At 37.8% G+C, this 12662-nt stretch overlaps 1 protein-coding gene across 1 annotated transcript in view; it reads left to right on the forward strand.

Annotated features, from left to right (window-relative positions):
* The first annotated feature begins 2055 nt into the window (after nt 1-2055).
* LOC141442194 (T-cell leukemia homeobox protein 2-like) overlaps nt 2056-12662 on the forward strand; it is a 47353-nt gene continuing 36746 nt past the window's right edge. The window contains exon 1 of the mRNA XM_074107108.1: nt 2056-2876. Coding sequence (XP_073963209.1) covers nt 2339-2876 — 538 coding nt within the window. The 5' untranslated portion in view covers nt 2056-2338. The remainder of the gene's footprint in view (nt 2877-12662) is intronic.

The following is a 12662-nucleotide window of genomic DNA, read 5'->3' on the forward strand; positions in this document are numbered from 1 at the left end:
ATGTATCACAGGACTACACACCCCATGGGCCTTTTAGCAAGCTAGCTTTTATATGGTAAGACGTTAACAAAATGTTAATGTTAAATGTTAATGTATTTTTATGTGTATCGAATATGTGTAAATAAATCTCTCTCTCTCTCTCTCTCTCTCTCTCTCTCTTAACAGGTAAAAGAAGTTAAGTGTGTATGACCTCGACAACAAGCAACAACAAGGTATAGGTAAGGTATAGGTACTTACCAGCATTAATATCTGCCACAGCCGAGCGTGCAAAAATATCTGACACGTCCTTCCGGCCCCAGAAATAGAGTCGTATCAGATATTTCTGCACGCTTGTTGTGTCAGATATTGGTGCTGGTGACTGTACTCAGCGGCACAAAATTTGGCCCACTCTAGATACAAAATTACCTGTTACCGCATTTGAGGGCCAGATTTGTTGCCGCTCAGTAGGTATAGTAAAGTTAAAGATCTCGACTTGGACTCTGACCTCGACTGTACAGTCGCGTTCATAAACTTGTGAGCAAGTTTGATCAAAAATATCTGAACACGACTATTGTTAAGGCGTAAAAGCGTGTGTTGTTCGATATTTTTAATCAAAATTTTGTTCACAAGTTAATGAACTCGACTGTACACCGGAAACCAACTTTTGTAGTAAATAATCTAAAGTTAACTAGGCACCTATGTGTGTATGTACTTCTCTGATGATTGAAGTTAAAAAAAACTTACGGTACGGCGAGGGTGGATAGACACATCGAGGGGAAAATGGGTTTAATGCTCGAGTTTTATACTCTGCTTTTTCACTTCGCGTCACTTACTATGAACATACCTTTCATTGTTCACGCATTACTATTATAATTAGGTATACATTTTTAGTTTTATTGATTTATTTCGCAAGCTCGTCCATTTAATACTCTTACCCAACCAGCTATTGCATACTTTCATGCTACGGCAATAATCTACTATTGTCAATCAAAGAAACAATATCAAAGATAAAGCGCTTCATAGTTCAGGAGTGGGAGCCCGTGACGTCAACCGAAACTTTAACTGGTTATATCTTCATATTTTTTTATTTAATTGACAAAATTAAAAATACTTGTCTAATGTTTCTTGACGTATGTACAGTCGAGTTCATAAGCAAGCAAAAGTTTTATCAAAATATCTGAACACGACTCTATCGTTAACGGCGTAGAAGCGTGTTCAGATATTTTGGCTCACAAGTTTATGAACTCGACTGTACTACCTAAGTACCTAATTAGACTTTTTAGACACTGTCCTACCTATTCTCAGTAAAACAATACCAGTACAGTCTAATCTAACGGCACCACAGCAAACTTCCACAACTCAAACAATCACAAAATCCATTTTCGAATACGACCCGCAAAATTATTGTAAAAGCAAATCGCTATTCAAACAATATACCCTTTACTAGCCTTACTGTCCCGGCCAATTCCATAAAGTAGCTATCTTCTGCAATACGTTATCCTTCCTTATCCGGGACAATAACAAGCGCGCGGGATCTATTTTATTATAAAGTGCATTGTCTACTATAGAAGAGGGCGGTCGACCGACACACATAAATAATTTAACTGTCTTAAAAGATTCAAAAATAGTTTCCTAACATTGCCCCCCCTTAATATGTACACCATTTGTCAGGCCATAACTAGATTTAAAACGACGCGTTACAGAACAAAAGGTCACGCCCATTGCTAGAAATACGCTCGTCTCTTTTCAATATGCATAGGATTCAACCAATTAGGATGCCGCTATCTCGCTTTAGCAGAAGCTATTTGGTTAACTTTACCTTTTACAAAGCAGCGCAGAACGTGGCAACTGCTGGTCGATTCGTAAGAATTTTGAATCTTATTAACGTTATTGGTAAAGTACAATTTGAATCAATAATAGAGGTGATGGGGGGAAACCAATTGAAGCGAGACTCCCTAAGAAAAGGACGGAACGAATCGTCTGTTTAAGTTAGTCCAAACGAGTTTTTATGTTTGGAAATCGTATTAAGCTTTTGTTGGAAACTGTTCCACTCAACGGGCATAGTTGAGGCGTTTGTGCGGTCAAACTATCGCGTTCGAATTCGAAGCGGTGGGGGCGCCCCTGATTGGCTCGTTTTGTTTGATATTGTGTGTGACGATCCGGTCGCGGGCGGTCGCGCGAACTGAGCTCGATTCAAATTTGCACGAGTTCGATAGCAACCGATGAAAATAGCGCTCATACTTTTGTTCTAATTATAAATTTGGTGTTTAAAATTGGAAAATGTTCGTTAACTGTCAAATTTTATGAAGCAACTGAGTGCCAGTGTTTTAAAATTTTGAAGACTTAATAAACAGCGAAAATGTCGTCAGTGCATTCTGATGATGATCAAGAAGAAATCAATGTAGATTCAGACAGTCGGTTGTCAGGGCAGTGCGATAGGAGCATAGCTTCAGAAGACCGAGACTCAGAGCACAGCTATCATGAAAGATACCACGATTCACCAAACGACCACATGACAGACACACAACCAAGGGTCAACCTACCCTTTAGCATATCAAGGCTTCTAGGAAAACATTTTGAAGAAATAGAGAAACGGCGAAACTCGGGCGAAAGTGACAGAAGTGAGGACACTGAATCGGAGAGTGCTAAAGACGATGGGAAAGACTCTAATATGCCTTTAAATTTTTCTCACCCACCCGGTCTGTACCCTAACTCTGGCTTGTTGTTAAGACCAGGACTGAGTATGGGGGGATATGGGTTCAACAACCCTGGGGTGGTGAGGGTCCCGGCCCATAGGGCTCTGGGTGCTCTGGGTGCGTGGGGAGTTGCCCTGGATCCGATGCGGCAAGCTGCCGCGGCAGCGTTCGCGCATCAAGTCGTTAAGGATAGATTGAATGGTAAGTGTTTACCTTCTGCAATATGCTTGTTAACACTTTGATTAAACTAACGTTGAAATACCCATTTTGTCTGTGTAGGTTGACGATACGGTGATCCAAGAAATTCTGAAAAAAAAAAATTACCAATACTTAGTTAATCAAACACTCCATTGTAATTGTGCTTCTGCCTTAAATCTGCCCTCATAATTTTCTACACTAGCTGCTACGAGTAAGCCCCTGATGCAAATAAACAAGATCAATTTACTTACAGCTTTAGTCAGCGTAAAAATACTTATTACTACGTCTATTATGATGATGAGCGTAATATTTTTATTTTTCTCAATCTTCTCTCTTGAATTTTTTCAAGTACCTACTTTCATTAGAACCATAAATAAAGTTCTCAATTTGTTATCCAGTTTTTTAATAATTTTCGATGCATAAGCCTTTAATCAACTTATGTGTATGAACTTTTAACATGATATCCATTTTCAATCTTTTCATTCCACGTTTACCGACAAAGGCTCTATCTGATTTAATCCAATCATTACTAATCCCAAATCTATCAAAACAATTTACAATCTCATTTCCTCTTCTAGCTATGACCACTTCCCTTGGACTATCATTGGTTGGCGCTTGTTTTGCTCAACAATTTGCGGTTTCTGTAACTGCCGTAAGCTAAACTGTGTACCTATTGAGGCCCATTTTGACAGTTTACCTTAACGTTATTTACTATAATTTTATGGCTATTTACACAATTATAAATACTTACTTTGCTTCAATGTTAAGTTAACCATAATGTAAGTATCTGCGAAATATTCTAATTCAATTATCATTTCCTTTTGCTCTTTGCTCTTTTCTTATTCTTTAACATTGCTTGCTAGTTTATCAACTCCTGATAAAATAAATAATCTTAATGTTTGAAACGAAACATTCAACAGCTAAATTCTAGCTACAAAACTGGCATCGAATGTGCTAATCTCGTACACGAACTTTACTTTTAGGTATTTGGCTTATCCGACCAAAAATATCGTATAATTTCAAATATGAAAATAGAGTAAAATCCACCGATGAGACATATATCAGGACCGCCTTAATTTATCTACTATTATAACAACTGGGGTATTAGATAATATATTTTACCAGAAAACTTAGAAAAAAGAATAAATCAGCAACTTAAAAAGATGAAGCCCTAATATGCCTATATCATCCCAAACGTCTCGGCCGTATTGCAGTATTGCAACTTCAGCGATCGAAATCCCCTGTAGACCAAGGTGTAGGATATTTACTTTTTTTTTACTTTGAATCTGGATACATTTATTGTAACGCTGCTTCGCTTAGTTAGGTACCACTATGAACTAATTCTATGCTAAGTTAGGAAAATCTAGTAAATCCTTTAAGGGTCAAAGAAATCTACAAGGAATATACACTGACGAGCAAAAATAAAGGGTCGGTTACTAGAATCGCAATAGGTCCTAAACTATTAAAAATAATTTCTTTATTTAAAAAGTACATTGAGCTAATTTAACTATATATAAGTAACAATAACATAAAGAATAAAACTCTTTACTAAACTCATTTTACTTGAAGAAGCTATCACAGCGGGTTTTAAAGTTATCGTCATTTTTGTAACCGACCCTTTATTTTCGCTCGTCAGTGTAGTTGTATCCTTTCATAACCCTATCACTATAAAATTCCTCTTATAGATCCATCCTTTTCGTATATTGCCCGCCTCATCTCATTAGATAACCATTTAAAAGCCACACTTAACTCGATGTTTACTTAACTAGCCGTAAAATCGTTATCTCACAACTCACTTAAAGTAAAATAGGGTCAGTCGTAAATCTTCCTAACAACGCTGTCAACGAAGAACAAAACAAACAGGATTCTTGCGAAGAAAAAATCATACCGGTTATTTAAGTTGCAACTTTAAATCGCTGATAAGGTGTGAGTCAAAGTGAATATGTTGGTATAGGTAGTGCCAAGAGAGTTGGCGTGAATGATTACACACAGCTGATTGCATAAAAGGAGAATGAATGAAATGAATGAGTGAATGTCAAAAATGGCATGTTCTTGTTCGAACTCAATTCCAGTGGCACTTCCTATACTTAACTATGTGATTCATCTGCACTTGTCATCAGGTGAGATAGAGGTCAATGGCTGGTTAGATTGAAATAAAAAAAGTTATCCGAAGCAATGGCGTATGTATTGCAGGCCCAGGTGGTACATTGCACCAGGGTCCTGGAGCTCAAGGGGCCCTCTAACCTAAGCTTTGAAAAGAGAGGAGCATAAAAGAAAAAGAGAGGAAAAAAATCTTGTGAGCAGGGTCGAGCCTCGAGCCTACTAGGGATAAGTTCAACTCACTGTATCCTATTCTTATTCCTACCTATAATTTTGAAGGCCAATATAAGTTCAAGCTATGTACGTGGAAAGAGGGGTTGAGGGCCCAATTCTTTCTCTATGCACCGGGGCCCTTGTCCACCTAGCTACGCTACTGATCCAAAGTTGCATGCGTCCGAGCCTTCATTATTTTGTCTGCTAAACAATTCAGATCGATAAAACACACGAATTGAAGGAGACATCAGAAGTTTTTGCGACTCTAACTTACGATACTGGCACTATAAATGGTATACTCGTAGATATAACTTTAAAACTTTCGTGATTTTCACTTTTAACCATTAACAACACCAACTCGTGACTGCGGCCACTGCAAGGTGGTCGAAACGTCGAAGTAACTAATTATTACTCGTTTCCTTAAGCGTTACTTCTTAAATCAATAACCTTTTTGGGAATGTAGCTTCGTTGGCATTATCGATGATTCCGCTATTGTTTATGTTGAAGACAACATTATCGGTTTTAATTAGCTGTTGTGCGGATAGTTTACTCCTTTCTGGCCACTCACTTAAAAATTTGAGTTTAGACTTGCAAGAAAAATCGTGCAAGTTGCAATGTAATGCAAGACCGTAAAGCCAACGAGTTTTCGGCTCTACTAGACTCTGCTTTAGTACAAAATTCGTTATAGGGATCGACTTGCACCAATCAAATTCCCAAATAAAATTTATTTTAAGTTTTATAAAAGAAAAAGATTTTCGGGTGCACCGTGGGAGATTCGAATCAGCATCTCCTGTGGCTATGTGCCCCAAGTGTCCTACCAACTAGACTACAGGATTCCCAATCAACTCACTCCATTTTTTTTGATAGTGTGTTGAACGTTCACTTTTCTCCTCTGTAACTTCCTCTTCCTCTTCTATATAATTCTTCTCTTGCTTTTTATTTGAGACGTCATTTTGTTTTTTTTTATTCGACTGGATGGCAAACGAGCAAGTGGATCTCATGATGTTAAGAGATCACCACCGCTCAGGGGTATTGCAGATGCGTTGCCAACCTAGAGGCCAAAGATGGGATACCTCAAGTGCCAGTAATTTCACCGGCTGTCTTACTCTCCACGCCGAAACACAACAGTGCAAGGACTGCTGCTTCACGGCAGGATTAGCGAGCAAGATGGTGGTAGCAATTGTTTGTGGCATAAAATGCACACTAAATACGGCTTACGGTACATTATTTCTAACATAACTATACGACTTCATCATCGAGCCTTACGGTCACGGATACGGCAGGGCTACTACAAAACTCGAAACTCGAAGTTCGTATCGTACCGTCCCTCTCGCTCTCGTATTAAATAGTATAAGTGTCAGGGGGACCGCACGACATGAACTTCGAGTTTCGTGTTTCGTAGTAGCCCTGCGGGTGCGATGACACACGAAATCGTCGTAAGTTGCTTTTTCGTTTTTTGCGTCTGGTCTGAGGCGCCTGTAATTTGTCGCGAGGGTCCCTTTTTTGTGGCCACAGAAAGTGTTGCCTGTGATAGTTCCGCTTTATGATTTAAGCGACCGGAAATAAGGCTACCAAAATTTGATTTGGGTTTTAATATAGACAAATATGTTTTTTTTTAATATCGGTGGGATTCGTGTGATTTTCGTTTTGAAATTTTGTCGCATGAGAAAAAAATCACTAAATTTTTGACTGTTTTTCGTTGTACCTACTAACTTTATTTGGTTACATTTTTAAAAATGTTTTTTGACAAATCATTGAACAACATTTAATTGATAATGTAAGAAAGAAATTCATTCCTTACTTTTATTCAAATATACTTCAATAATCGTATGTATAGTATGTATGTATGGTATAACTGCGGTCGCCAACCCGCCTGCCAAGCGTGGCGACTAAGGCATTTTCTCCCCAAAAGAACAAGATAACCCACAAAATCAGCCCAGACCCCTAGTCCCCGGTGGCCCTGCTATTCCTGGCTCTGGTAGCGGTCATGGTAACGGCGGGGCAGGGGGCGCTATAGTTAATCACCGGCAGAGGGCCGGCTACCAAATTGTGAGTGGAGAGCCTTGGGGGAGGCCTATGTCCAGCAGTGGACGTCTTTCTGATGATGATGATGATGATGATCATGATGACTTCAGTAATATTCATACTCATGCTCCTTACAACTACTAGGCTATCTATTTTTGTTTTGAGCATACCTACATAAAATTCCAAAATAGCTCCTGGACAAAGCAAGTCTTTTTACTCTCGAATACAATCCGAACAAGCAATTTAAAGTAATCCTCAACATCTTAATTCTACCAATTTGCATCACACCGTACTCAATTCCAATTGCCAGTGATTCATCCACTAATTGCGGCACCGGCGCGTGTGGGTCCCGGTTTAAAAAAAAACTTTTTTTCTCGTTTTTTGCGACCACCTAGGATCCTACGGATGTCCAGTCCGTAATTGTCACGATACTTGGCAATTTGACACTTGAAAAAATGCGATAGGCACAATTTGTCCGAATGTATACCATGTTTAGCAGTTAAGTTGTAAATTGGGAATTTTTGACTTAAGCCCTTATTACGTCTGTTGCCAACGGCCGGAAACACTTGACAGAATGGGTCAATTTGGACATGATATTGCACGAAAAATTTTTTTTTGTGTTTGCGGTAGTAGCATAACAGTAAGCGCCGTTCTTTTGGAACTGACACGACTTTTACGGCTGGTTAAAACAGTACCCAGCTGATTGCCTTGTACCCAACGGTTGGAACCCCTGGTCAGTGTCAAGGATTTTGATACCTTCTGCATCTTGTCTTGTTGTGTGTATTTTTTTTTTTACTGTGCTCAGTCTTAAATGTTTTAGCGAGATTGCAAGGAGATTGCATAGATAGTAGATACTAGTTAGATAATTAATACTGGCCGTTTTTCTGTCAGTTTTATTTTCTTCTAAAACAGCAAATAGCAACTGACAAGTACCTACCTAAAAATAATGAGTGTAGAGTTAGAAATCAATTAGAATTAGGTATTGATTTAGCAAAACATACGATTATTTTTTCACATAATTAAGTAAGGTAAGTCAAAATAAATGCAATAAGCAAACATAAAAATAAAAGACTGTTAATTAAATGAATTTATTAGTTAATCAATTACTTACTTAATTATGATATTTAAATATATTTTACGGTCGGAACCTTGATTAAAACCTGCTCACTTAATTAAAAAACAATTGTACCTAATATCAGTTCCAAGGATAAATGAAAATTATACCCTACTCGCTTTAACATCCAAGGATAAAAAAAAAATGTTGTCTCTCTCTTTATTTCTACCAAGGCAATAGTATCAAAAAACAACGGTGCACGCGATAAAGATGTCTAATTAACAAAGTATCCTAAGTGAGCTTTTATGTTTTTTGCTATTTTATAGCTGTAAGACTGAATTAATCCGATTTTACGACTGTTTCATTTATTTTATGTATTTTTAACTGCTTCTAACAGTCGAAATCCGCAAGTCGATGTAAATGTTGAACTGTTTATAGGATCTGAAATATATAGGGACTGTTTGAAGTCAGTTTGTTTTGCATTTCAATCTTTTGCCTATAGGGGAGGCTTACGTCCAACAGTGGACGTCCTACCACAGATATGATAACGACGATGTCGATAACGACTTGCGGAGACTACAATTTTCAGAGATAAAAAGTATCCTATGTAAACTTGGGAGATAAATTTGCACGCGTAAATAATTAGATCCAGCAATTAAATGGAAATTTCGGAATTTAAATAAATTCCCATGAGAATTTCCAAAAATTCTAAAAACATATTTATGCATCTAGACTAAGCGATTATCATTTTTAGATTTTACGCGGATTCCCGACCTCCAATCTATTCATCAGATTCCATCCAAATTCGTCTAGTCGTTTTATCGTGAAAGTGCAACAAACACTCGCACGCAAACACATAGGCATAAACTTTGGCGTTTATAATACAGCAGGATATTCGGGTATTCAATTAAATTATATGTGAATGAAATTTTATCCAATTCATTCACTTAAATATTTGTGTCTGTTTTTATTTCGATGGCAGCAAAGTAGATACAGACATCTAAATTTTTTCAAAAATCCTTTTTTTTTACAAAAATATGTTATTTCAACCATATCTACAAGTCTGTTAAAAAATATTTCGAATTTCAAAATAATTAAGAAAATTTGGCACATAAAAGAGAACGTCTACACGAGCTTTTAAAAAAACATCGCCGTAGAAACGGACATTTGAATTTGCCCGCTTTTCCGTCGGAGCTTTGAGGCACCTGTCACATTCGGATTTGACAAATTTTGTTCCCTGGAATATTTTTTTATCATTAACCCATTTTATCTTTGATATGTCATAACATAAAAATATAATTCAAAAACCGTTACCGTCCAGTAGTTTTTACGATTATGGTTATTGACAAGAATTACCATTTTTTGTTTAAGCCAAGTAAAAATTGATTAGGTAACTGAACTTAATGGTGCATGCAACCGATAGGTCAGTTACGTCACTCAAAGTTAGACAAAGTTAACAGATGAAAAAATGAAATAAGTACAAGATAATACCCAAAACAAACTACTATACTTATCTTAAAATGTCAATTACAATCACAACCCAGTTTGTAATAAAAACCGGCTAAGAGCGTGTCGGACATGCCCAAAATAGGGTTCCGTAGCCATGACGAAAAAAATAAGTACTTAATATTTTTCTAAGGATTCGTATTTTATACGGAATCTTCCATGTTTAGGTATATTTTATACCTTAGGCTGCTATTTACTCTTAAACTACTAATATATCTCAAGCAAACTTAGCCGTTATAGTTTTCCTTGAAAGTTTGATATACTTACTACCATCATAAATTTAAAAAAAAAATTCCACCCACCGGTTTAGATTTTAGAGGAGGGGGGACGCTCGATTTTCATGAAATTTAGCACTTTAAAGTTGAATATTTCGCAAACAAATCACTGAATCGAAAAATCGTCTTAGCAAACCCCTAATGGTTTTAAAAGACCTATCCAACGATACCCCACACTATAGGGTCGGATGAGAAAAAAAAATCACCCCCACTTTACGTCTATGGGAGGTACCATAAAAATATAATAATACAAAAAAAATTGTACCATTTTGTCGGCATAGTTTACATATATATCCGTGCAAAATTACAGCCTTGTAGCATTGATAGTCCCTGAGCAAAGCCGCGGACGGACGGACAGACAGACAGACATGGCGTAACTATAAGGGTTCCGTTTTTGCCATTTTGGCTCCGGAACCCTAAAAACATCAAACGATCTACTCACAGATTTGATTATCACAGTTACCTCACTTCTGCCGACGGCATTGGTTTTGCTAAAAACATAGCCAAGTTCGACTCAACTTTTTCATTTTAAAGCGGGCTTGAATTGTTTTTTTTTGTATCTTCTTCTTAGTTAAACTATAAAAACATCATCATCATCATATCAGCTGTAGGAAGTCCACTGTTGGACATAGGCCTCCCCCACAGACCTCCAGTCGCTTCGGTTGGCAGCGGCCTGCATCCACCGTGAACCCGGCTTCAACCAGGTCATCCGTCCACCTCGTTGGTGAACGACCTACGCTGCGCTTGCCGAGCCGCGGTCTCCATTCGAGAACAAAAACTTAGCACTGTGACGTATGGCTGTGATGATGATGACAATGACATTTGCAAAATATGTCGCACAAACGTAGCTCTCTCACGCGTGTGGCGCCGGAATATTTCACTTCTTTTGTTTCGTTTCACAACAAAAAACTTTTTTTTTGCCGTCAGCTTCAGCTTCGAGTGAACTTTCTAAAGCTGGGCTAACAAAAAGTCGTTTCACGAAATCAATAGACGGAGTAATTGGTAGAATGGTCACTCAGTCGTTACCTTAATGGCGGTGGCCGTTTCCTGGCCATTAGTGGGCCGCAGCGCCTTTTGCCTCAATTATATGCTGGAGGATTTGCGACCATTTCGGTTCATTTTTGTCAGGTCAAGTGGTCTCGAAACTAAGAATCGGACTTTGCGGAGGACTATATCAATGAACTATATATTTAGGTAGGTTAGGTTGGACTCAGATTCGTATGAAGTGTTACATTATTGTGGCAAGGGGTTTCGTCTCGATGTTTTAGAATGCATGGAGATAATTAGATACAACAGTATGGGGTCTATTATTAATGAGCAGGTAAATTTAGTTTCATCTCCTTTGCCACGGCTTGGATCTAATTTCAGCAATGGTAGTTAATAAAACATGCCGTTACAGTAAATAAATAAAAAGCAAGGTAGTTTTGAAGGACGGAATGTTTTGCATATGTGGGTAAGTTACGACAAATTATCATTAGTCTAACAATAGTAAAAAAATCGAAACAGATTGTGTAGTTCAAATTATTTTGCATAAGCTTAGCTATCCAAAAAGTTCAAAATCCATTCATTTCTTATGTTTTATACTACAAGAAAAAGTAACTTAAGCCCTCCACACTGTAAAGCCGAGTTTAGACTTGCAAGAAAAATCGTGCAAGTTGCATTACATTGCGAGGCCGTAAAGCCAACGAGTTTGTAGTGGTCAATCGAGCGCCGCAATGTAATGCAACTTGCATGATTTTTTTTTGCATGTCTAAACTCGGCTTAAGAATACACGCAAACACAACTATCACCACCATCACGCTACACTGATGTTTCGAACTCAACCAGAGTGAATCCCAAGAATCCTAATAATCTCAAAAACAAAAAAACTATTAAAAAAAACATCATCACCATCATCCCAACCTATATACGTCGCTTACTATTTCTGGTGTACAATAAAGAGTCATTGTAGGTATCTATTGTATTGTATTGTATTGTATACGTCCCACTGCTGAGCACAGGCCTCCTCTCAGAATGAGAAAACAAGAAAATAAAGTTAAATGTTAATCAGGAATAGGATAGTCCTTTTATTACTGAAGTGAAATTTTACAACGGAAAAACAAACACACTTGAGGTATCCCACCTTAGGCCTCTAGGTTGGCAACGCATCTGCAATACCCCTGGTGTTGCAGATGTTTATGGGCGGTGGTGATCTGATCTCTTACCATCCGGAGACCCACTTGCTCGTTTGCCATCCAGTCGAATAAAAAAAAACTTATTTAATTTCTTTAATTATTATTATCGTCTGAGTATAAACAGATTATACAGAGCCAACCATAAAAAACAAATGAAATCAGTTAAACCGGCGTATAAAACGATTAATTTCACTTTTGAAATAAGGCTGCGTTTCCACTAGAGATGTGAGAGGATGCGTTGCGCGGAATGTGTTTCTCAGGGACCAATAGAAACGCTTGTTTACTTATCCTCCACGGCTCAACTGTTTCCACTAGTGCTGTGCTAAGCGAATAGGTAAATGAAGCAACTGTTATTGATTCTCGACAAACACATTCCTTGTATCGTATATGTCTGGTGGAAATGCAGCCTAAGCGTTTAACGCACGCATATTTATAGTCGAGC

Source organism: Choristoneura fumiferana, chromosome 25, assembly GCF_025370935.1.
Source record: "Choristoneura fumiferana chromosome 25, NRCan_CFum_1, whole genome shotgun sequence".
NCBI lineage: Eukaryota > Metazoa > Arthropoda > Insecta > Lepidoptera > Tortricidae > Choristoneura > Choristoneura fumiferana.